Genomic DNA, 26177 nt, shown 5'->3' on the forward strand with positions numbered 1-26177 from the left:
GTAGAGTGAGCGTTTGCGTTTTGTGGGAACGTGTGCTGCGTCACTTTGTCTGGGCGAGGTAGAGAGGAGAAAAAAACGCCAGAGCGCGGTTGTCCAGACACCACTTGTCTTGCGAGCTCCCTACACTGAGTAGAGCTTAACTACAGCAAACATGTAAGTGATGGCTTAATTCGATTAAAACTGGTTTGCCCGACGGCCAGTGGCGCTTTATCTGCCATTCCCTTGCGAGGGAACGGATAGGCGGGCGGGTGGGAGTTAGGCGCCTTTTCGCCACACTAGGCCGCTGCTTATTACAAGGCAAAAAAAAAATCACTTAACAAATAAGGGGAACCCGCTGTTGGGTTAAAATTGGAATCGAAGGTAAAAGATGAGAGTTACAACATGTTTTAATTTTATTTTGATACAGTTTTGCAGACGAAACGTGCATGCGCTTCAAAGAATGCCTGTGAATTCTAAATCTGTAAATTTAAACCGTATATTTAAACCGAATCCAGGAGGATTTTTGCAGTCTGCAGTTGACAGTTACGTCGGGTTAGAAGGGTAGTGAATGTCTCGATTGACTTTAAATTATGAAACTATAAAATTTCACTGTCCAAACGTTGATTTGATTTGCAGCCGGTTAATCTTTGAAACGTTGTCCCTTTCAATAGATAAAATGTTCTCCGCTTGCTACACGTGAGAGTCGAAACGCACGCAGCCTTGCGGGACTGCATCATGTTCCAGCGCAATTAATTCATTTTGTCGTTAATATGCGGATTTTTCTCCCAAAAGCTGATTTTTCTCTCGCCTGATATTTCTACCGAGTAACTGGCAGCACGAATGGGGCGCTACATGTTCTGAAACGATTTGAAGAGCTGCGGTTTCTAGAAATTTCTCTCTCGCGCGCGCACATGCACACGCACAGGCATTTGGCATCCTGAATTTTAATGAGTTTTGTCGGTCTTTTTCGACCTGTAATCTTTCAGCTGCTACTTTAAGATACAATCGCGTTTACTAGTAGTGTTAAATTTGATGGCAGAATTCAATATCGAAAGCTTTCGGTATTGCGTAACGTTGAAGAAACCGCCATTAACCCAGCCATGTCTGCCCTGCATGTTTGAGCGAACGCTTTCTCATCACTACGCACTGACTAATGAAAATATAAACGTTATATTTACTATTCATTAGATGTTTGATTTTCGAGATATAAGCGGTAAAATTGTTCATAGAACGCCCATTGCTTGAATTACAGAAATGTGTATCCTGAGTGGTTTTTGCCAGGGCCTGCTATGGACATAGTACTATAAATTCAGAAGCGTTGAAGGACCACAAGTGTTTAATATATCTTATGAGAACAGGGAAGATAGATAGATAAGACTGTGGGATACTAAATATTCTAACCAGTTACAGATGGTGCATTGCGTTTGAACCAGTAACGTACTGGGTAACGTTTGTGACGGGTTTATGCCCCAGGGTATCAGAAGTCTGTAGAAATTTATATTTTTGCAGCATAATTTAGGTCTGCCTGTATTTAGAGGGTGAGCGCTTGGATACGTGTAGTGTAAAGTACTACATTGGGGACATCCAGGCTTTGGAGAGGGCATAGAAGAGGTAAACTAGAACGTATTGAACCCTGAGCTACAAGGGAAGATGAAGAAAGCTAGGACTGTTTACACTGGAGAAAAGGCAGTTCGGGAGATCTTGTGAAGAAAAAAAATCCTGATATCAAAATTTACTCAGTTTCAATTTATTTATAAGCGTAAAACCAGGGGGCACAGACTCTAGCTCAAGAATCCGATAATATAGTTTAGATTCAAGCGCCTCACAGAGGATAAGGAGGATGCTGTTAGCAAATTCAACAGGGAGTGGCATACTTTTTTGTGAAGAAGTGGTCGAGAGGTGGTATTAAACTTGGAACTAATTGGATTGACCTGTACGTTCCTGACTTTCTAAAAGTACTAGATAATAGATTGTTCTGGTCTCAAGTAAAGTCAACTGCATGGTAGTGATGTGAAGCTGTGGCAGAACATATAGGGCAAGTACCTTTTTCTAGTTTGAACCTGTGTCCCCAAGGTCTACTGCCTGCCTGCAATTTAATTTAAAGTGTACATTTTAAAAAATCGAAACACTGAACAATCTTCTGACAGCTCTACAGTCACCTCTCGGGCTTTCAGCCTACAAAAAGACACAAGTTTCAACAGTCTTTTCTCATAAATCCGACTCTTAACGAGAGGGATAAGCCTTCTGGATTTTGTTAGCTCTGCACTGGCTCCAGCACTCAAACGGCATTCTTATTTCTTGATCAGAACTGGATGCGGTGTTCGTGGTATCATCTGACCAGAGCACTATAAAGTTCGATCGCTGCCTCATCTGACTTGTATTCAACTGTTTTGGCTATATAGTTCAATATTGCATTGGCTTTGTTTGCTGCTCTGCATTGGTTGAATGTGTTTAGCATTGAGTCTACTAAGACATCGAGGTCTCTTTCAGCTTCGTCTATGCTATTTCAACACCAATCATGTGTATCATCTATTTTTCTTTGTGTAGCACTTTAGACTTGTCTGCATTAAATTTCATCTGCCATTGTTCTATCCACTTACATATCTTCTCTGACTCATTCTGTAGTTTGAGCTGCCTTTTTTGAGTCCACTGTTCCTTCTATTTTGGTATCATCTGCAAATTTGACCACTTTGCATTAAGTTTCTGAAGCCTGGTCATCTAATCAAAGTCCAGGTACATCACATCATTGGGCTTACACAGTTCACTTGGGTTGTCACTTCCTCACAGAAATTAAGGAGGTTGGTCAGGCAGGATCTTTCCCTTCTGAATTCATGCTGACTGCCTTTAACTAAGTTATTGCCATAATCAATCCTCTGGTGGTACTCACTGCTAATCCAAGTTCTTGCTGTGCTATAAATACAGATATACTAGGTACAAAAAGATTCCTTTTATGAGATGGCAGCAGATCGAAGACTTAATGGCTCATTAACATTTTATTTACTTATTTGTTCTCTGGGTGTGGGTGATCCTGGCAAGGCTGCTTTTGCTGCCCTGGTGGTGGGCTGGCTTCTTGAATTTTTTAACAACTGAGTGGCTAGTCTGATTTACATAGGTTTTTTTTAAATGTAGACAATGGGAAATCTGATGCTGATGAGCTTTACCCCCCAACATGAGTGTGTGGGGGGAGATAGGTAGAGAAGAGGACCCAAAAGTTTGCGTTCTATTATGTTGAGTATGAATATCTTACTGCTTCACTTCATTTTATGTAGCTGAACCATGCCTTGTTTTCTTAAGGTAAGGAGATTAGTAATGAACAGTGGACATGCGACACTGATGCAGTGGGCATATGATGAAGGAAGTTCACATTTACAGGAAAGTTGCGCATTTTTAATATGGAATAAGCCAGTGTGTTTTAAAGGACATGGGATGCGATTCACTGTGCATTGTATATGTGATTGTGAACTAACTCGGAACTCCCAGATTGTTGCTTGTACGTTCATTTCCATAGAGATTTCCTGCACCAATCTCGCTAGTGTAAGTTCCTGTTTGAAGCTGCGTGTTAGTTACAAGGAAAGTTGTGCTACAGCAACTGAGATCTTAATATTTTGTACTCTAATGTACAAATTTTTAAAGCATTATACAGATCCAGCAGTGGTGCAAGTATATGCAGCTTTTATATGATAAATTTAAATAATTTGTTGCATCTGGATGAAATGTTCAGACTTCAAGGTTGCCGCAAGTGCACGGGTATTATCTTGGCATAGGCATAGTGACATGAGGTGCCCAAGGTGGGGGAGGCAAGAGCATAAGTGAATGAAGGTTTGTAGAGCAAGATGAATATTGTAGGGGAAACTGGTTAAGGTGAAAAGATTGAACCACCTGCCTAGTCTCTGAATTTAGGACACGTGGGTTGGTATTTGTTTGGTGCCAGGCCATATGGATTGCTGGTTCTGTTCAGTGCCAGTGAGCCAGGACGCATTCATTTGTGGCATACACCATGATTACCCCTCAATCAGGTCATAGCCTGGAGCGTTTGCTATCTCAAGTGCTTGTATAATTTACTCTTCTAACGTGCAAGAGGCTAATTCAACTGCATTTAGTACAGGTGAGTTCAGAGTTTTATTCAATGTAATTGCCACTGTTGCCTGTCTTTTTTTCTGTTCAGCTTTCTTGTCACTTTTCAAAGTGGCATCTTCCCTGGTGAAAGTCAAGTGGCAAAATGCCAATCTGGCAAGTTGCTCCCAGGTTCGAGTTTTCAGGATTCCTTTTCAATGTGTCCTTACAAGATTTAAATTGTCTTCAGTGGAAATGTTTGGCCTCTTAGTTGAGAGAAGACAACAATCTTGGGCAGCTTGCCATTTGACTTCCAAGGTGTGCCATGTTACCTAGGCCTCAATTGGCATAGCCTTGATCAACCGCATGAGTCAGAACCATTAATCTCATTGGAATCTCATTTTACCATCTGATCATGGTAGTGCAAAAACTGTGATCGTGGAAGTTTTCAAGATGTTTCTAGTGGCTGAACTGTCCAGGTCTTGCAACCATAGAGAAGAGATGACAGGATCACTGCACTTTTATACTTGATCTTTAATTTTCAGATCCTGTTTGTCCACATGCACTTCCTAAGATGGCCAATGGTTGAGCAGAGAGCAGACCTTCAGTTGATTAAATGCTTCTTTGTTCAAAGATGTCTGATAGGCTTTCCAGGTAGGTAAATTATTGGACTAAGTGGGCCATAACCTCAGTTTCTTCAGACAGCTAGGTAGGTTGTACTTGGCTGTAAGCGCAAGACAATTGGTGATGGTCTGGGGTCTTCTAACGTAGGGTAACAGCGTGCCCGTAATCAGTAAAGAGGATCTAATGAACATTGGATTCTTTAACTTTGGTCTTTGCTTGTAGTCTCTAAGTTGAATTGCTGGGAGTCTGACATGGCTTGTTTCAGTATGGCAGAGAACAAGAAGCCAAATAGGATGGGTGCCAAAATACACCCTTGTTTAACTTTGTTCCTGGTGGAGAAAGCATCAGATACCACCCTAACTGACCTTGTTATTTCATCATCGGTCAGATAATATTTGATATATTTTCTGGACAACCAAACTTGGCCAAGAGTTTCCAGAATCCCTTTCTGCTTGGTGTCGAAGACCAATGTCGCATTGAAGATCATGAACTGGCCTTTTTATTTGCATTTACCCTGAATCTGTCTTGCAACCAGGATCATGTCTATGCTGCTTTCCTTGAATTGAAATCTGCGCAGGGTCTTGGGAAGAATATTGAGATATGCTGGTTCGGGAGATCATGGCAAGAATCTTTGCCGCAACAGAGATGTGAGATGGCAAGTACTGTTTGCTGCCCTGTTCAAGTGGGCATTCAGATTCTATGACATTTTGAAGAGCAAGGCCAGCTGCCCTGGCCAATATTTTTCCCTCAACCAACACCACCAAAAAATTTGGTGAATCATCTTATTGCTATTTGGAGTCCTGATGTGTGCAAAAAATGCCTATGTTTGTCTACAGTGACATTTCAAAGTAATTTGTTGCATATATGAAGCTTTTGGAACATCTGAGATGTGATAAAGCACTGCTTAAATGCAGATTTTTTTTTTCCCTTTACAAAGTGACCGTATATGCCCCTTTCAACCATAGAGAAATCACCTTTTTGTCCCGTACACCACCAAGTTATGTGGCTCATTCCTGGGTGCAAAGAGGCCTCTGGTGGAAGATCCAGAAAATGGTGTAACATTATTCACAGCAATAACTGATCCATTTAGCTATCAATATCTCATGGAACATAATGCTAGTACCCTCAGAAAATGAGGCTGCATGTGTTTTTCCATGTCTGAATGATATCACAGATTAGTAAAGGACACTGCAAAGAAAACTCGAGACTGTGCTTTCAGACAAAAGGAGGGTGAGAGTGGATGTAAGCCATTTCGCTCTATGACCATCAACTGATGGGGGCAATCAATTTTTTTAATGTAATGTCACTAGTTGAGAAGTGATGCTTAGTATTTGTCGTCAAGTAATGTATAAGACTGGAGAGAAAAAGTACCAGGAATCAATGGTGACAGTGTGTACATATTTTTCAGAAATACAAATTCTCATTAAATCAGGGAATGAATGTTGTGCCAGCCAAGCAGTTATTGTAACCAGCAATGGTTGGTGTCTGCGCCTTGTCTTGCTCAGTTTTTAAATGCTGCATTTATGTACCCATGTTGCAACATTTGTCCAGTACTGGATGAGCAAAAATTTCCTCCAGCTAAATATTGGGAAGACTGGAGCCATTATCTTTGGTCCCTGCCATAAACTCCATCCCTCTTCCTGGCCACTGTCTTGAGGTTGAACCAGACCATTGGCATCCTATATGACCCTGAGATGAGTTTCCGATTACGTATCCGCTCCATCACCAAGACCGCCTATTTCCACCTCCGTAATGTCGCCTGACTCCACCCATGCCTCTGCTCATCTGTTGCTGAAACCCTCATCCATGCCTTTGTTACCTCCAGACTTGACTATTCCAATGCTCTCCTGGCCAGTCTCCCATCTTCCACCCCCCATAATCTTGAGCTCATCCAAAACTCTGCTGCCCATATCCTAACTCGCACCAAGTCCTGTTCTCCCATCACCCCTGTGCTCGCTGACCTACATTGGCTCCTGGTCTGGGAACGCCTTTATTTTAAAATTCTCATCCTTGTTTTCAAATCCCTCCATGGCCTTGCCCCTCCCTATCTCTATAACCTCCTACAACCTTCCCAGATCCCAGCACTCCTCCAATTCTTGCCTCTTGCACGTCCTCGATTTTCATCGCTCCACCATTGGCGGCCATGCCTTCAACTGCCTAGGCCCTAAGCTCTGGAATTCCCTCCTTTTTAAAGTTGCTCCTTAAAACCTACCTCTTTGATCAAGCTTTTGATCACTTGTGCTAATATCTCCTTATGTGGCTTGGTGTCATATTTTGTTTGATAACTCTCTTGTGAAGCACCTTGGGACGTTTTACCACGTTAAAGACGCTATATAAATGCAAGTTGTTAGTGCCAAACTAGCAACTTAAAGGTGTTGCTGCTTGAGGTTTCAGCTGGGGCTTGTGTAAATAGCCATCTTGGGCGATATGGTTGATGTTGGGCAGTCTTTCTAGCCTCTACAACCCTTTGCCAATGGCAAAGGTATTAATGGTGCAAACTATTAATTTAAAATGACTTTGTGTAAGCTTACATATTTACATTTGTTTAAGTGGAACTGATTATTGTAGAAGTAGAAGCCGCCCACAATCTCAGCGTGGTTTCTGCAATACTGGAACCGGGAGCCAGTTTTGTGGAAACTATTCCTCAATATAAATACACCGAGCCAGCGGTTGAATTAGTGATCAGGGTGCAGTCTCTTGGTGTCTGACAGATGGTGTTCATGCTAATTATAATAAGTGCTTTCTATCAATGTAATGTGACACTAGGGTTTTGTTTGCAAATATCCTACTCTTAAGGGGGATTTTCAATATTGGATATGTTGTGATTCACAAACCCAGTTGTCAGGCTTTGCAAAATGAGGCAGGTGACTGTTCTAGTTCTGTTCTGCCAACATGAGGGTAGTAAAGTTTTCCTCCCCCCTGAACAGAGAAGCATCTACCCATTTTTATAACTTTTCTCTTCTCTCCCCCCCCCCCCCCCCCCCAGCCAGTTAAATCTTCATCTGCTGATTAAATGTTTATTTATATAGTTACTAAGAATTGCGGAGTCATTTAAATTTGAAGTGACCAATCCAATGTCTTACCTGAAACTTGTCCTTCAAAATGAAAATAAGAGTATGTTCAACCTATGGCCCACAAGCCTTTAGCAATCTGACCCTCAAAGCCCAGGTAAATCCATCCCATTCGTTCTTGTATTTATTTGTTGGTTTGTCCTGTTGGTCTTTTCTAAACCCACAAAATTCAGTTTTTAGTGCTGTTGCTTAGTGGTGGCAGCCTAAATCAGAACATCAAATTCTGTTCATTTCAGTAACTTGAGATGTGTGGAGGTGCCATGATATCCATCTCTGCAGCCCATGAAGATGAAAAGCTTAGGCACTTTACTTTAGTGTTATGGTGCTGTGAGTACAGCTAATGAAACCTATGGTGAGATGAATAGCAGTGGACAGGTGCTTGCTTTCTCTCTTCCCCCTCCCCTCTCTTTCCCCCCCCCCCCCCCCCCCCAAATATACAAGGAGGAAAAATTAGAAGTGCCAACCCTGGACTACTGTTGACTTCCTGGTGTCTGGATACAGATATGTGTTGGGAGCAGGTCTCCTGTGTAGGAGTGAGATGGTGAAAATGGCCTAAAGCTAGTCTTGTCCTTGAAATCCGCTTCAGTGTTGACCTAAACTGAGAACTATTTAACTGTTGTGATGGCAGCATACGCAAATGAAGCTGGTTGTGCATTGCATTTCAATTTTCTTTTCTCATTCTTCTCTCTTTCTCTCTTTTTTTCCCTCCCTCCCTCCCACCCCCCCCCCCAATTTTTTTCTTTGCCTGGGGTTAGTCATTCTTACAGGTCCTGGCAGAATTCTGGTACTTTACTTTTACCCAAATAGCTATGCTTCATCTGAGCCTAAATTTTGAGAATCGAATAGCATAGCAACAATCAGGATCATTGTACCCAAACCTCATCCTCGCTTGATATCTACATGTATGTTTCAGCAGGGGCCACTGTCAACGATCAGGAGTGGGAACCTTGGTTGAGATAAATTAACTCAACACACCAGTGAACAAACTGGAGACTTTAGCTTATTGCAACCGAGTTACTCGAGCTAAGTGCTGAATTTTCACCAGACTCTTAAATGGGAGGGAAAAACTTTCCCAACAAAAGTTGTTTAACCAAAGCTGTTCATTGTAAACTTGCCTTTTTACTTTGCTATCCTCAGTCAAGGAGGCCTGATAGTGTCTGGACATTTCAAAGTTGCTAATTTGACCATCCTTACAGGTGTTCAATTATGCTTTAATGCAACAAAAAGTGCATATCTGGTAGTTCTGCTTTTCACTAGCCAATAAAATATGTGTGCAAGCACGTACACAGTGCAAGACAACTTTCTCTTTTTCTCCACTCAGCAGTGTCTACAAATGGTTTTAAGAATGAGCTTGCTGTAAAGGGTTCTCAAATTAACTGAAAGCTTACAATTCTGTGACACAGTATGTGCTTAACATGCTGTCTTACTGAGCTGGCTCATTGAGTACACTTCATATTTTGCAAAGAGTCCTGAATTAATACAGATTCTGCTAATCTGGATGTTATTATTAAACTTAAGCTCTTTCCTGTAACAAGTACCAGAGAGATGCTATGCAGAAACTGGTGCACAAAACCCTCTGCAATTTGGTGGTGGTTCTCTGGATATTCCTTCTTTCCTTTCCCCACCAATAAAAACTTTACACTCATCAATCTTGTGATGCTACCTCTGTGGTTCCATGTTTTTTTAACCATCCATTCCTCCCTACCTTTTTTGCTGAACGCATTGACTTCTTACTGGGGTACAGTTCCACCAGTGGCTGACCACCTGATATCTCATCCAGGTGGCCATTATTCACAAGTGAGCTTTAACAGTGTCAGCAGATCATTCGATGGCTACAACACATCCAGCTGATTCTGTTGTTACATACACACTTCAAACAGGGTCACTGGATAGTGATCAAGGGCAGAAACCTCGGGCCTTCAGAGTCTGTGTGGCTCAGCTAGCTACTGGATATAATTCACGGAACCATTGAGAGCTTCCAAATGTGGAACAGATGTTGGAAATTTGCGCAAAAAAATTCTGTAATGTTGATGAGGTTGGGGGACATCTGTGATGAGAAACAACACGTTTCATGTGCTTATCCCATTTATGTGACTAGTCATGGATCCATTGGTGCTTTTCTCTCCCCTCTTTATATATTTTTTTAAAAATCCCAGCTTCAATTGGAAGGCATTAGAATCCCAGTCAGCTTGAACAAAATAAAGAAGCCGTAATCTTTCAAAACTCCCTGTAACCTCTTCAGTTCCATGCAGGTGTCCTTGGCTTCTGTGACTATACAGGCCAGAAACAAAGTAGAACATGAAATTGGCTCCATGACTTAGTTCAAAGTATTATTTATACCTAGATTTAAGACTTGTTTTTATTAAGGGAATTCTATTTATTTCTAGAGAAAGGCAAGAGATTAGTGTTGAGTAGTGAAGCACCTGCAAAAAAAAAAATGAAAATCCTAATTAATATGTATATTGGTGCAATGCCCCCACAAGTTGGTGCTCCTAACACACCAATCTTTTTCTTTCTCATGCCTACACTTGCAATGGGAACTGCCCAAGTAAATGTGCATCCTACTCAAATGGTGCTGCATCGCCTCCATTTTTGGGAGGATGTAATTATAGCATGACCAGTTTCCATTATAAATGTTGATATATAGAATTTCTAAAAGAAATATATATTCAATCTTTATTTTTTTATAACTTCAAAATGGGGGCTGAATTACATATGAGCACCTTGGTCCAATTATCCCTTGCCTAACCTGAAGACGTCACTTGGTCTTGACCCCCCCCTCACCCCCCCCCCCCCCCAAAATGCAACGCCATAAGAGATCAACTAGTGTATGTGCGTGCCTCGCATACAAATGTCATCCTTTATTACAGATAATTTTTTTTTTAAACTGAATATTGATTGACACCGCTGTCGGCCAATGATTTGGAGGCGGGGTGGGACTTGTGGTTTTAATTTAGTCTCCCAACTCATGAATGAAACTACAACAAACAGTTTCCCCCGAGTACAACAGGATTATTGCTCCAGCACAATGCAATGTGGAGGATAGTTACAAATTATGTGCGTAAAATCAATCCCAGTTACTTGCAGCAGTGCGTTCTCCAGGCCTGACGGGGGAATTGCCCTATCATCTCCATTCTGGCCGGGACTTGTCACTATGCAGCCTTTTTTAAAAAGGCAGCCATTGACCTGGAGCCTTAAATCTACAATTCCATGGATTTGCGTGGCAGTGACGTTAACGGCACAGGCCAGGTTATCAGCTAAATATCACAATAGCCCTCCAGACCAGAGACTGAAAAATGCCATGAGACTGCTAGCTACTACAGAAAATGTTAGCTTTGTGTCCGTAACCACCTCAAAATTGAGGGGTTAGGATATCGTGCCAGGTATTGATGTCAGGAAGACTGAAGGATAGTTGACCAGGGAACACGCCACTCCCCCCCCCCCCCCCCCCCCCTCTCTCCCCGGGGCCACCTAGGAACATGATACATAGGCAGAAGTTTGGGCACTATTCCCTTTCAGATAGGGAATAGTATAGCGCAGGAGAGAACAGATTGTACGAAAACAAGGAAATGGAAGATTTTCCACTGTTATTTTGTCATTAATTCTCTCACGGCATTCAGTATTCCACATCATGTATCTAATTTTATTTACCAGTAATGTAATGCCAAAACTAATGATACAAGGTTGGCACCTTCAGATTAAGTGTTGCCATTATCTTTTACCTTTCTTTCCTACATCTCCCCGTGTGTAACAGCTATTTTTTTTGCTCTTTATGTAATACTGCATTTGATTGTGCAGGATGTTAGTATATCATCTGAGGCATGGGGCCTAGGTGCTGTATACAAGGAAAAGAAAATTCACATTTGCTTTCTTAAAAGGTGTGGTTAATTTCTATAGGGTAATAGATACTTTGCAATGGGTTGTGAAGCTGCATTTGAATCTCTGGTTCTGATTACCTAGCTCAGAGGTTCCCAAACATTTTGATGAGCTCCCCACCCTTTTCAAAGACTCATGTCCTGTCCAGGCGCGCCCCCGCCCCCACCTTTTTTAAAACAGTATTTTGTGGTCCCCAAGAAGATGGCAGAGTTCAGTCCTATTGATTTCAAAAACTGGGGGGGGGGGGGGGGAAATTGAGAAGCTCAAAATGCTCACCCTGCCTTCAGTCATGTAGAGATTGTGTGCCTCAGCCAACTGCTTCAAGGATCTCTGCTTTCATGTAGCAAACAGCAGATGCCACAGAGAGATCTTTCACTTTAGTTGATGCAGCCTTGCATAGCCAGGGGAGGTGCATTATGGGATGATCTCAGCACAGCAGAGAAGTTTGAATCCCTGCTGATTTCTAGAAGCGGACTTTGGACCTGCTCTGGTGTAACAATAATTGATTATTATGTACCAGAAGTAACTCTGGGTCCAATATCTACTTCCTTTTTAAAAAAAAAATCAGCAGCAATTCAAACATCCTCTGCTGTTCTGAGATCGCCTCATAATGTACCTTTTTGGCTATGCGAGGCTACGTCGGTGGCTCTTGTTTTTGGCGCGCGCTCTCTCCTCTCCTCTCCCCACACCCACCAAAGTTTGGAGACCTCTGACTTAGCTCAAATTGTTTTACAACAGTAACAGAACCCAGAGACTGAATTGTACTAAAGTCACTCTCTATTGGAATGTAAATACTTTTTTGCATGCGGCTGTGAGAACTTGTAGCCTTTTTTCACACAAATCTTGTGATTGTTTTCACTCCCATAATGCTTTTAGGCAGCCAGCTTCTGCAAAGTGGTATGACCGAAGAGACTACGTCTTTGTTGAATTTTGTGTAGAAGACAGTAAGGATGTTCAAATAAATTTTGAAAAAGAGAAGTTTACATTCAGGTACGTAGTAGATATTCAATCCCATTTATGTCAAAATGTCTGTCATAAGCTTAGGGGTCGCTTTTTTTCACCCCTTAAAATTGCGTTTGAAAAGAATCTAGGCTCTAATCTAGTTATACCTTTTCTCATTAGCACTGTTCACATAAATTCAAGAGTTTTACGGTTGGGTGGTATTTTTCATTACTGTAATTAATTTTAAAAGTGCGAATGACATCCACAGCAAATCTGTTGTATTCCCGAGGCTTGGTCTCAAACTGTGTGACCTCTACACTGGATTTTTACAGAATTTTACTGCTGAAGTTTACAGGATTTTGTTTTTAAGCTTTTCCATTTTAGAACATTAACTGTTAACTTGTTGCCAGTGAAAAGATTTGTCTTATCGCTTGTGCATCATGAAAGAATGCCTTGGCACCGCGCAAGAGACTTATTCAGTCAGCATTAATGTATTTTGTGTGTTTCTTCTTCTTTCTCCTGTCTTCCTCCCCCATCTGTTTTCCTTTTTAGGTCTTCCCATGCCACATACTGTTGCATGGCTAAGTGGGCATACCATTGCTGTTCTTATACTGGCTGCCAAGGGGTAGCCTGGGGGATTTGCCCTTTTTAAAATATTTTCTCCTCCTGTGGAATGCGCCTGGCCTTCTCTTGTTAATATAACTTGAGACTGGCAAATCACCATGAAGAATCTGCATCCTGCTGCTCTATATAAGCGCAAAATTGGGAGTATCAAAATGCTGCAACACCAGGGCAAACTGACACAAGAAATTTCTTCGCATTGTTGGAGAAAGGCTAAAATATTGGTTGCAAACTGGAATCGTTGTAATTTGGGAACTTAGCATGGCATGTGAGGCTACCAAGGGGATTATGCGCACAGGCAAAAAGTATGCCTATCTTATGGTTTTTCCATAAATGTTGCCTGTGCTGAATTCTGGGTTGAGAGATTGAGGATGACTTGAACTGAACACCACAACTGGATAACAATTGGCTAATGAGCTGGGGAGGAAAGCTGTGGTTTTTCTTGTTTTTTAAATTATTCTTGAAGTGTGTTTGACTACTGTATAAATGCATGAAATTTGTGATCTTTTAAAATTCTCAACACAAGTGTTTGTAAATTATCAGAGGCAGCCAATTTAGTTTATGCTTTTAATGATGTACAGCCCTCCTCAACCTTGGGTAGACAGCTGATCGGGCTTCTAGGCCTTTCTGCCAATGCTATTTTTGAGTTTGTTCCCTAGGAAGTGTGCAAGAGCAGAATATGTCAACCTGCCTTCCTCTTAGGAAAGTGCCTGTTCACTCGATTTGTCCCTCATTGCTCTAGATATTCTGAGTTCAGGGAATAACCTTCTCCGAGGGGGGTAGGGCCTGATGTACCAATTTCACTTTTTTTGCATTTGGATGCTGTCATACTGTTATTGCCACAGTATTATGATTGGGAAGAATAGTTGTGCCTTGACTGTGATGAGCATGCGATTCTGTTCGAGCATGAGGCATGCAGAGGATTACCATTGAATCGTATCCTCGTCAACCAAGTGGAAAAACACAATGCTTTTTAACTCAAACAGTTGTAATAGTTTAATCGCTGTTCCCATTTTAAAACTAGTGCATGCTGTAAATTTATAGAAGGGAAGGGTGACTTCTGTAATAAATTGTGGGTGGAGAATTAATCCTGCTTGTCAACAGTGTCGGCTTTTTTTTTCCTCTTTAAAATTCACCAATTTGTCTGACCACCAAGTTGCTGACCCTGCTCTTCTATGATTTAACCAGCCTTTGGAGACCTCTGGTATCTTGCCCAAATTACCATGGACAGTGCATGTTGGAAGACTATTTGACTGTGGAGAGAATTAAAACCAAGCCTCATTGTGTCCTTTCCTGATGTCAGCAATGGTCACCGAATAATAATTGGGGTAGGATCCTATGTCCCCCCTCCCTCTTCCCCAGTCTAGGAATATTGATTCCAATTGTGCCCCAATGGTTGCCATGGCTATCGACCACCTCAACACAAGGGCTTTAATTTGTTTACTAGCAGGGAGTTGATTGGCTATTATTTCCAGAAAAGTTAGATATAAGCTGTTGGTTGCCCTAGCATCACAGCAAATAGGGAGCCAGTTATTTCTGCTTTCTCCTTTATTTTTCTGTTTTTTATTTCTTTTTCCCCACCCCAAAAAAGTGCTTTGGACAGCTGTAGATGTGGCCATCTGTGGCAAAGCAGTAATGTATATTGAGTAAACTTGCAACATTTGAGCCTGAACTGATGCCCTGAAAACTTGGGCTAAAGTATTTTCACGCATTCAAATCTGTATCTTTAATATAAGTGGTATCAAGATACAGCATGTCCAGACATGAACATTTGTCCTAACTTTAATCTGTGATTAAGTTTCTGCTGTGCACGCGTGTAAGCTAGGGACGTGGCAGCACATGTTTGCTGCCATGAGCTCCTGAAGATGGAGGCCAGATCAGTAAGTGTAATGAGGACATAATTAAAATGACAGCAAAATGATATAATGCTCAAGTCCTAGAGCTGCATATGGATGTGAAGCAACATCTGCGCAAAAGCTGCAATTTTTTCCCCAATCTCGCATGCTGAAACCAATTGCAACTGCTATCCTGACTCATCAGCTAACAGCACAGACTGGGAATCCATTCTGGTACTTTATGTCTGTATATTGCTTTTACGATTTCAACTATGAAGGGAGTTACAGATTTCAACTTTGTTGCCTGCATATCCTGGTTTCATTTAGAGACCAAAGTGAGGAAGGAAATTTGATCAGCGTACTTCAAGCAGAGAAATCAAAGTTTGACTGTCTCGTGCTGCACCCTTTTTTAGAGGGTATATGATCGAAGATAATTTCTGTAGGTTTCCTTTTTTTAAGTCTCCTCCATTTTGGGTCATTTTCTCCTTCTCCTCCCCCCCACATTTGTGAAAGGGGAGATCTTCTCCCTGCACTATTTCTTATCTGAGGGCTAGTGAGTTCCTCGCAGGCTCCTGCCCTTTAATTGTTTGTGTTGGTGGTGCAGGCTCTCTTTTGCTGGGCCTGAGTGAATGTGGCAAGTCTACTTTGGTATTGCAGTTGGCTACGTGAGTCCTACACATCAGGAGCCAGCTGCACTAGCACAACATAAAAGTAGTTCATAACTGACTGTTATGGGTTGCTTGAGAGCCAGTGAGGTTTTTTCCCCTCCATTCATCTCCTGAAGGTACCAACTTGCTAGAAATGGTTTCATTTCAAACAAAATAATTAGCAGCCTTAACCTACATGTGATAATGGAATTACTAATCTGCAGATTTAAATAGAAATGAAACAAGAAGGCAATATTTAAGTGATGAACTTAAAAAATGTACTGAATGTGTTCAAACTTTATATTTCCACCCTTGCTTTAAGTAAGAATTTTTTTCTGGTCTTCAGTTATTTCCTATTGAAAGTTTGATGGCTCAGTTGGAAAGTGCATTGCTTAGTGTGGTATTGAGCCATACAGGCCATGAAGGTCTTTTAAGGTTCAATCCTTGGCCTGTGCTGAGTTGGCTGATTTCCACCTGGTGCATTGGGGATAACACCACAATTGACTTGTGTCCCCAGGCTAAGGTGGGGAAAGCCTGCCAGAGTTTCATTGCGGTGGCTGCCCAATGACAACTGTTGAGCAGTCCGTGTGTTAACATTGGGGCAGGAGGATTGGGCTCAGCTGTTTTATCACTGAACTTCTGCCCCAAAGTAATCGAATTGAGTTTTTTTTAAAAAAAGAAAAATACTGCTGATGCTAAAACAAACGCTGGAGATCCTTGGCCGATGTTGCCTTACCTGAGAGCACAAATCAGTTAGTTTCAGGTATAAACCATTTCTCAGAACTGAAAGATATTACAGAATAACAGCACTTAAAAAAAGAAAATAAGGAAGTAGAGAAAAACACACCGAAAAAGACACAGTATTACCTGTAAAGTGTTTTGATGAGGATCAGGAAATGGTTGAAGGGCAAAGGACCCATAATGAGAGAACTCAAAAGAAGACACCTCTGAGGTGTGAGCAGAGCTAAAGGGGGACAGGTAAGTTGAATGGGGGAAGCATGAAAAACTGGCAACGTGGAGCAGGCCCCATTAGCTGAAGAGTCTGGTGGAAGAAAAAAAAGTAGGTCGACACCAAGGATGCAAACCACCCTGCCAGCACCTGTGTTCTGATGGAGTCACCAACCCACTTGCATCCCTCCATCCCCAGAAATGCTAGCCCACCCATTCTACATTGTCAGCGCCTACTGCCTGAGAGAGAATAGGTGCTCTAGTTAAGGTCTAATGTCCGTAAAGTCAATATTATGGCCTGAGGGCTGCAAAGTGCCTAGTAGAAAGATGAGGTGATGTTCCTCGAGCTTGTGTTCAGCTTCATTGCAACAGTGTAGAAGGCCGGTGACAGATGTGGGAGTGGGGCAGAGAATTGAAGTGGCAAGCAAGAGTTTGGGGTTGCACTTGTAGATACAACAAAGGTCTTGTATACTTTTTTCAGTTCTGAGGGTTTATACCTGAAATGTCAATTGCTTTCTGCTCTCGTTAGATGCTGCATGACCTAATTGAATAGGGTGCTAGCACAATGTCTATGTTCACATGAAAAATGCCACTAGTGAGGAATGGGAGAGCTGCTAGTACCCAAGGAGCTGCCTTCGGAAGAGGATGGGAGGGAAAATTAGGGAAAGTTAAATAGATTCTCTCTCCGCCCCCCAAAACATAGAAATCCAGTATATGGTAATTTGTAAAGAACTAAAACTTGTGATAAATAAATTGATCCAAAAATTGTTTAAACATGCTCTTATTTCTTAGATAAATATTTGAATAAACTACTATAATGTATTTAAATATTTGCCATTGGTGATCAGAAAGCATGTGCAGCACATCCCTGCAGACCACTGTCCTGCTGTCGGTGCTGGTTGAATGTCCTGCAGTGCTTTTGGCAGGCACGTATTGGTGGGGAAGGGGAGAAGAGGAGGAGGAAGATGACTATCCAGCTAGGATGAGGATGCTTTTTCAACTATGCTGTTACAGACTTGGTTAAGGCCACATGTTTGCTTCATATTCTGATTTCTGCACTGAAGGTCCATACTTTATTTTTTAAGAACATATATGTTTTGGGATGTGAGCCATAAAATATGGCATGTTAGTAAATTTAAAACGTTATCTTGAGCAAACATTAACTTAATGGTGCTTAGCATTTTCTTCATTTTTAATCTGTTTGGCTCTTCTGTAATGTGTTTGAGAACAGGATATTAAGATTTATTTTTTGTATAACTTGTCTCTTTCCCTGTAGCTGTCTTGGAGGAGCTGAGAACATAAAGCATTTTAATGAAGTTAACCTTTATGATGCAATTGACCCAAGTGTAAGTATTGGTGATCTTGACAATAAATGAGCTAAATAAGTAATGTCCTTTTTTTTCTTTGTGCCAATTCGTGGCCCAGAAAGCATGACCCATTTCCAAACCCTGCCAGTGCAGTTCTTCAGTTTGCCACTAAGAAGGCAACAGTGGTTCACTGGCCCCTTGGTGACTACTTTCATTCCAACAGCCCAGTTGATATTTTCATCAAATCCTTGGAGTATTGAAGTTTTTTTGCTTTCTAAATGTGTTATAATATATTTAAATGCATTTTTGAAAGGGTTGCAATATTTGGGGAGTAGCCTTGCTTTTGTTGCATAAGTTCTGCCGTAGTTGGAGCTGAGTTTTTAAGGGTGGGTTGTGATCTTCATTTTCTCTCCTCTCGCTCTCCTCTCTTCCGCCACCACGGAGCGATGCACCTCTTATGGTTAGGCGACCTGCTCCAGGGCTTCTGCCCCTGCTACTCCTGAGCTGACTGCTAGGATGTAGTGGGCAGAGAGCCGTGGTGAACGGTTGTTTTCCAGACTGGAGGGAAGTATACAGTGGTGGTCCCCAGGAGTCAGTATTAGGACCATTGTTCTTAAAGGGAGTCCAGGAAGAGAGACACCTGTACACAAATCTTTGAAGGTGGCAGGCCAAGTTGAGAAGGTTGTTTAAAGCATATGGGATCCTGGGCTTTGTAAATAGAGGCATAAGAGTACAAAAGCAAGGAAGATATGCTAAGCCTTTACAAATCACTAGGCCTCAGCTGGAGTATTGTCCAATTCTGGGCACTGCACTTTAGGAAGGATGTCATGGCCTTCGAGAGGGTGCAGAAGAGATTTGCTAGAATGGTACCAGGGGTGAGGGACCAGTTATGTGGAGAAGCTGGGATTCTCCTTAGAGCAGAGAAGGTTAAGAGATTTGATAGAGGTGTTCAAAAGCATGAATGGTTTTGCCAGAGTAAATAAGGAGAAACTGTTTCCAGTGGCAGAAGGGTCAGTAACCAGAAGACACCGATTTAAAGTAATTGGCAAAAGAACTAGAGGTGAGAGGAGACCTTTTTAAGAGTTATAGTGATCTGGAATGCACTGCCTGAAAGGGTGGTGGAAGCAGATTCAGTAACTTTCAAAAGGGAATTGGGTAAATACTTGTAGGGAAAAGATTTACAGGGCTATGAGGAAAGAGCAGGGGAGTGGGTCTAATTGCATAGCTCTTTCAAAGAACCAGCATGGGCCGATTGGCCGCCTCATTTTCTGTGACATACTATGATAAGTGTGCTAAAGTGGTTTAGTGGACAATTTACCTCCCATTTTCCTACTTTTTGGAGACATTTCTCCCTACAGCAGTGCAATGAGAATCAAAAACTTGATGGTTTTTATTTTTAACTAGACTGACCTATTCAAATTTGCTAGGATAGAAAGGTTGTTGCAATTGAGTGTGATCAGACAGATCTGTTTAGTACTGATCTATATTGCTCCCTTCTTAATCTACTGTTCTGTAGGATTCCAGACACAAGCGGACAGACAGATCTGTCTTATGCTATTTAAGAAAAGGAGAATCTGGTCAAGCATGGCCACGGTTAACCAAAGAAAAACCAAAGGTAACTGGGATCATTTTAATGTTTGTTTTTCTCTTAATGTCTTTAATATACCATATTGCTTGCTTTCAATTACTGATCACTTTTGTACAGTTAAACTGGCTCAAAGTGGACTTCAATAACTGGAGAGACTGGGATGATGATCCAGAAGAAGAAGATCTGTCCAGCTTTGAAAAGTTCTCGCAGGTAGGGGCATTTATGTTTTTGGAATTAGGAGTTAGTGTATATTAATTCCCCTTGGATATGCGCAACCTCAAAAGGAGTAGTTATGACATTTGTCAAGCGATGAGGATCAATATATCTCAATTTCTGGAAAATTGATGCCCTTTTTTTAAAAAAAAACCTCAAGGGGGAGACTTTGTTCTGAAGAGAAATCCTGGAAAAAGTTGAACCGTACTCCAGTATCTTGTTAAACCACCTGAGCTCACACTGAATCTCGTGCTTTATTTCCTGCTGAATTTGGGCTCTGTTGTCCACTTTGCCACTTATCTCCATGTGTACTTAACGCCCCAGAGAATGCAACTACAAGTGACATCTAACGCGTACAAGAAAAATACCACCTGCATACAATAATATGGTAAGCACTATTATCACCAAGTGCAGTGGGCAAAACTGCCTTTAAACTATAGTCTTTCTCGCACAATGGCACTGGATATGAATTGATGGCTTGAATTTGCTGGCAACACTGGGATCAGCAGGAAAGACACCAACTTCTTCCCTGTGGGGAGATATTTAACATTTTATTTTGGCCTATTAAACCATATTGGTAACTTTTTCTGTTAAACTGCATGTTTAATGTGCAGTTATTGGTAAGACTGTTTTTAAAAAGTCCATAAGACTTGAATGAACGGGCATCAATGACCATTCGTGACAAACTGCTATCCCTGTGGAAAGTGGTGATTTGTGTTGAGTACAGTTCTGTGGCTGCCCCACCACCCTCCAGTACTTCAACCAAGTGGTTATTCATATGTGAGCATAGATAGCATCAGCAGGCTATTGGACTGTAGAGGGTTGGGAGATGTGACTGAAATAGTTGTTGCCGCTCGGCCCCACAAGTGCTCTTTCCAGCAAGATCACTGGAGTGTGATAAAAATAATGAATCCTGGATCGTCGTCTTCTGCCCCTTTTTCTCTCATTCTCTAGGAATGATGACAGATGTCCCAGCTGAGATTAGTTTAACACTGGTCAGGGATTGAACTGGGACCATCCTGGTCTGTATAACTCAGCACCACCCCAATGTATTGCACTCATTAACTACTTTTAAAGTCGTGCAAGGAAGATTCTAGAAACATTTGTGTAGTGCTGCTTAGAGTTAATTAATTTTTTAAAAAATTAAACTTTTTATAGATGATGAACAATATGGGAGGAGATGATGATGGCGACATCCCAGATGTAGATGGAATGGATGATGTAAGTATGAAGATACTGGCTTATTGAATTGTGTATTTTCAGTAGTAATTCTGTTATAGAAATGTAACTGGGGCAGCCCAGTAACTATAGCAGTTATTGCACTAGACTGAGGGTTCAAGTTCAAATCCCCATATCAACTGCAATTCAAATTATTTTTTATATTATTCGTTCATGGGATCTGAGCGTCGCTGGCAAGGCCAGCATTTATTGCCCATCCCTAATTTCCCTTGAGAAGGTGGCGGTGAGCCGCTGCCTTGAACCGCTGCAGTCCGTGTGGTGAAGGTTCTCCCACAGTGCTGTTGGGGAGTTCCAGGATTTTGACCCAGCGACGATGAAGGAACGGCGATATATTTCCAAGTCGGGATGGTGTGTGACCTGGAGGGGAACGTGCAGGTGGTGTTCGCATGTGCCTGCTGCTCTTGTCCTTCTAGGTGGTAGAGGTCGCAGGTTTGGGAGGTGCTGTCGAAGAAGCCTTGGCGAGTTGCTGCAGTGCATCCTGTGGATGGCACACACTGCAGCCACAGTGTGTCGGTGGTGAAGGGAGTGAATGTTTAGGGTGGTGGATGGGGTGCCAATCAAGCGGGCTGCTTTGTCCTGGATGGTGTCGAGCTTCGAGTGTTGTTAGAGCTGCACTCATCCAGGCAAGTGGAGATTATTCCATCACACTCCCGACTTGTGCCTTGTAGATGGGGAGTCAGGAGGTGAGTCACTTGCTGCAGAATACCCAGCCTCTGACCTGCTCTTGTAGCCACAGTATTTATATGGCTGGTCCAGTTAAGTTTCTGGTCAATGGTGACCCACAGGATGTTGATGGTGGGGGATTGGGCGATGGTAATGCCATTGAATGTCAAGGGGAGGTGGTTAGACTCTCTTGTTGGAGATGGTCATTGCCTGGCACTTGTCTGGCGCGAATGTTACTTGCCACTTATCAGCCCAAGCCTGGATGTTGTCCAGGTCTTGCTGCATGTGGGCACGGACTGCTTTATTATCTGAGGGGTAAATTTTGCTGCCTTCTATCAATAAGTCTATGCATTGCATCTGGTAACATGGCCAAATGTGCCCTTGAGTACATAAATATCAAACTGAGCCTGCCCGATTAACTGCTGTCTGTTATGGAAAAGTCCATGGTCCAGGCCATCCTAGCTTGTGGAGGGGAATAAAAATGACACTTCAAAATATTTTCAAACAGGAAATTCAAGCATAAGTAACGTTTGTGGCAGTATTGTATTGACCTGTCCATGTCCCCACAATGTTACTCATGCTCATTTTTCTCTTTGTGAAACTCCATTTCCTTAATGTTCTGATGCCAGAAAATTGACATGGACCACTGTTTAAGACCAGTTGCTTTTTTCACATATAACAGCATAGATCAAGGCAGGAATTTAAAGGAGTTGGTTGAAAAAGGACAAATTGTTGATTGGTGAATGATTTTGGCAGTTCTATTGCTAGCACTTGTTGTGACTTTGTGCCGGGCCCACAATCTTAAAATTGAGTCAGTGAGAGAATTAGATCTGTATGTTTCGACATTATTGGGAGTTTGGCCCAGGGTTTTTTCTCAATGTCGTCCCCCCCACCTTGGAAATTGCTAACTCATGCTGGAATGTGGTTTTACAGGCACTGGCTGTCTTCCAGTACTATCGCTATTTTTCTCTTTGGCTTCTTATGCATCCCCACCCCTTCCCTTCAACCCACTGATAATGGCCATGCTTTCAGCCATCCAGGCTCTAAGCTCTAGAATTCCCTCCCTGGACCCCTCTCCCTCCAACTCCCTCTCCTTCTTAAAACCTACCTCTTTGATCAAGCTTTTGGTCACTTCTAATATCTCCTTTTAGCTTATGTCCATTTTTTACCCCTTGTATCTCTATGAAGTGTCTTGGGATGTTTTTCCACGTTAAAGATGCTGCATAATTGCAAGTTGCTCTTGGTGTCAGCAGACCATTCAATTGTGGGGGGTTGTCATTGTTGAGCCCTATTCCGAAAAGCGCACAAATGCATTTTCAAGTGACCAGGAGCACGGTCCTTGGCTTTTTGCTCCTTTCTAACTAAGAGGTGCTATGGCTAATTATAACACCCTACTGCTGTTCTTTCGGAGATCTGCAAAGACTAGTGCTTGAACCCAGGACCTTCCTGGTTTGTAAGTGAACACCAGGTACTGGACTCCAATAAACCATTTGTGGAGCAAACAGTTTTTGTGGTAACATTGTGGGATGGACAGTAACTAAATCACACTTGACCTTGGAGAAGTATTGAGCCTGAATGTACTTGCCACAGGGGTTCCCTCTACTTTCTGCCTTCTATTTTGGACAAGTGCTGATTCATATTGAGAGATGGTTCTGTGGTGCCAGAAACCCTCCAGTACCCTGTCCACGTGGCCATTTTTCATGTGAGGCTAGACAGCCGGGCTTGATCCTGTCCCTCCACATTTTCTAGCAGTAGTCGCTAAATAGCTGTTGAGATCCCTGGGGATGCCCCTCTTTTAAACAAAGTCTGGGGACACTGAGGCACTCGTACCCCCATCACTGCCCTGGCTAAGATTAAGCTCGCCATGAATCAGGGATCAGATTGGGGACTTTCCTAGTCTGTATAGTTCAGTAGTAGACCATGTGCTAGGGGAGTTGCACTGGGGTTTCATAAGGTGCTGTGGAGCACATTGGAACACTGGTGCAAGTAGCCACATAGCAATGGGGTGGAGACTTGACTTTCCCCAGAACTCAGTTGCTGATGGTTATGCATGAAGTTAAATGTTTCTCACAAGGCCAGGAGGGAAATTGAAAAGTGCAAGCACAGCTGCGATGCTCAACTGATAGGAATGGTATAATATAGGCATAGTTATAGGCTTGGAACCAGGTCAGTGCAAGATGCATAGCCAGGGAAGGGGGAGAATAAAAGAACAGCAGATCCCCGTTGAGAGCAAAGCTTTCAACTTGTACCATAGATGTTTGGATGTTGGTCATTTACAAATTCAATGGTTATAGATTAATCGTGCTGAGTAGAAAAATCACTGCATCTAATAGCGCTATAGCAAAATTGGCAGTTAATAGCACTGAATACTGTACTTTAGAAATGGCTTGTCTTCAAAGTGGAACTAAATCATAAAGTATATTTGATTAGCTCTGTTCCACTGTCTAAAAGGGTAATACATAGTCACAACTATAGCATCCTAATAGATTCTTGTAATGTATGTATTTGTGGTATTTAATTTTGCATTTTTAACTCTAGGTGTGTTGAACTTGTTACCTTGGGACAATGTGGTGACTATTAGAAATACTTAACTGATATGTTAAGTTGGTGTAGCATGGCAGTCTTTTGATAAATAACTAGAACATATGTGGGTTTAAGCCTGCAATCTTTTCTCCCTCTCCTCTTCCCCCATAGTTGCGCAGTCCAAATTGAAAATTTACTTAGAATAGCATCTGGACATTCTCTATAACTGGAGGGGTGAGGGAATTGGAAAGCAAGTTTGCCCCTGTGGTTCCTCTTGTAATACTGCCTGGGGGTAATTGGTTGGTATTGAGGTGTGCTACTTGCCCACCTTTAACAGTGAATTGATGTCATATTTGCAACATTAGTAAATGGCTTTAATAACTGTTTCCCTGTGCTCCTTAGGATGGGTCGCAGGATAGCGATGATGAGAGTAAGTATAATTGTGTCCTTTTTTGAAGTGATTAATTTTAAATTTTTACTGTTACTCAGTGTTTTATAATCTTCACTTTTTTTTCAGAAATGCCAGATCTAGAGTAAATGAATTGAGGAAAAAGGCTTCAGGGAATTGGAAGAAAAGCATTCATTAAACTGTTAATTTTTAACAAAACAATTATAAGTTGATAGCTGTTGAGGGCAGTGATGCATCTTTCAATCCATTTTCAACCTGTTTAAAGGCTTTTCTAGGGGTCGATGCATACCAGAGTATTGGACAAAATTGCTTACCAGTACAGTACAATATAAAAACATGCCATTATGTACAGATACCAATTTGCCAGGACTTCGAGGAAAAAAAATGGAATTTTAAGTTATTTATAGTGATGCGTTTGTACTGACTAGTACTAAACCTCAGTCGAAGTTCCTATACAATCTAGTACTGAATTCCTTCAGTATCAATAAAGCCACCTTAGCTAATTCTGCAGCAGTTAGGATGCTGAGGTTTTAATAAGTTTTCTAAGTGGCTTCATCCCCAAGAATTGGTTAAAACTGTTAATGGTATTGGTTGACCCTTAAGCTTCTACATCTGTTAGTATGATGAGTGATAAAGCTGTACATTGTCGCTTGTGGATCTTAAGTGGCTGTACATTTAGATGACCAAAAGTGTATTTGCACTGTCTTGAGTATGAATGCAAGTTTGAAGAAAATGTTAATACACTATCTTTAGGATGTATTTTGTGAAATCTGCTCAGTACAAGCTGAAAACCTCAATTTATGTCAAATGCAATGGAATTTTTTTTAAGCCTACAATATCTTTCTAATAAACTGTTAACACTTAAACATGCTGTGTTTGGTGTGTGTTTTTTCAGAAATAGGCAAAAGGATAGGACATGTATGGATGTGAAGAATCTTTCCCTGAAGAGATGCCAGTTCACTAAAATAGATCAGATTATACTTGATGTTTCCTTTTTAAAAAAAAAAAAATTTCTTTCAGTAGTGTGACAGCAATTCCTGTGTAGATGTCATCTCTTTCTCTTGACTCCTGCCCCATCCAAAAAAATCCAGAAGGCTATTTTTTTCATAGCCTTATGTGAACAGTGTGGTCCTTGGCTAACAATTACCCCAATTGAAGTAAACTGCACACTAGAGTTCACTTAGACATTCTCAGTTACCTCAGTTAATATATTCAACCTAGATCTGAGTTTGTACAGGCTAAAGTTCCTACTGTGCTTATAATTTAAAGCGCAATGGCCCAGCAAATATATGCAGAAATATTGTCTTGGCCTCTGTTTGCCTGAGTTGGATTAATACAGAACATAAGATGATGATCCTACAGTTAACATCACAGTCCCCTCCGAGCTAACTGCTCTCACAACTCTTCCACATTAAACAGCGGAGTACTGACTGAAATGGGAATGTTCTATTTTCGGTATCTGATTAATGTCTCGAGCTGTATCCTTCGTGCAGAAAGTTTCTTTTGAAATCCAACAAAACTTGCATTTGTGTAGCACCTTTTTTAATGTAGAAAACGTTCCAAGGTGCTTCATGGGAGAAAAGGAACCATTGCAGAGCCTTTGGAGGAGGGTTAGGAGAAGTGACTGGAAAGTTTGGTC

The 26177-nt window shown here is 41.7% G+C and overlaps 1 protein-coding gene across 1 annotated transcript; it reads left to right on the plus strand.

Moving 5' to 3' along the window:
- The first annotated feature begins 9 nt into the window (after positions 1 to 9).
- On the plus strand, positions 10 to 25404 carry LOC137307167 (prostaglandin E synthase 3-like). Its single transcript, XM_067976524.1, has 8 exons — positions 10 to 153; positions 12480 to 12593; positions 17873 to 17942; positions 19420 to 19518; positions 19609 to 19701; positions 20863 to 20925; positions 24532 to 24559; positions 24647 to 25404. Coding segments are annotated over exons 1-8 (489 nt in total). The 5' UTR covers positions 10 to 151; the 3' UTR covers positions 24667 to 25404.
- The last annotated feature ends 773 nt before the right edge of the window (positions 25405 to 26177 follow it).

Source organism: Heptranchias perlo, chromosome X (assembly GCF_035084215.1).
Source record: "Heptranchias perlo isolate sHepPer1 chromosome X, sHepPer1.hap1, whole genome shotgun sequence".
In the NCBI taxonomy this organism is placed as follows: domain Eukaryota; kingdom Metazoa; phylum Chordata; class Chondrichthyes; order Hexanchiformes; family Hexanchidae; genus Heptranchias; species Heptranchias perlo.

Bases quoted from the DNA above. Each gene is read 5' to 3' on its own strand.
- LOC137307167 (XM_067976524.1), top strand. The intron at 19,702-20,862 runs GTAGGGGCATTT...AACTTTTTATAG, and splicing joins GCTTTGAAAAGTTCTCGCAG to ATGATGAACAATATGGGAGG. The intron at 20,926-24,531 runs GTAAGTATGAAG...TGTGCTCCTTAG, and splicing joins ATGTAGATGGAATGGATGAT to GATGGGTCGCAGGATAGCGA.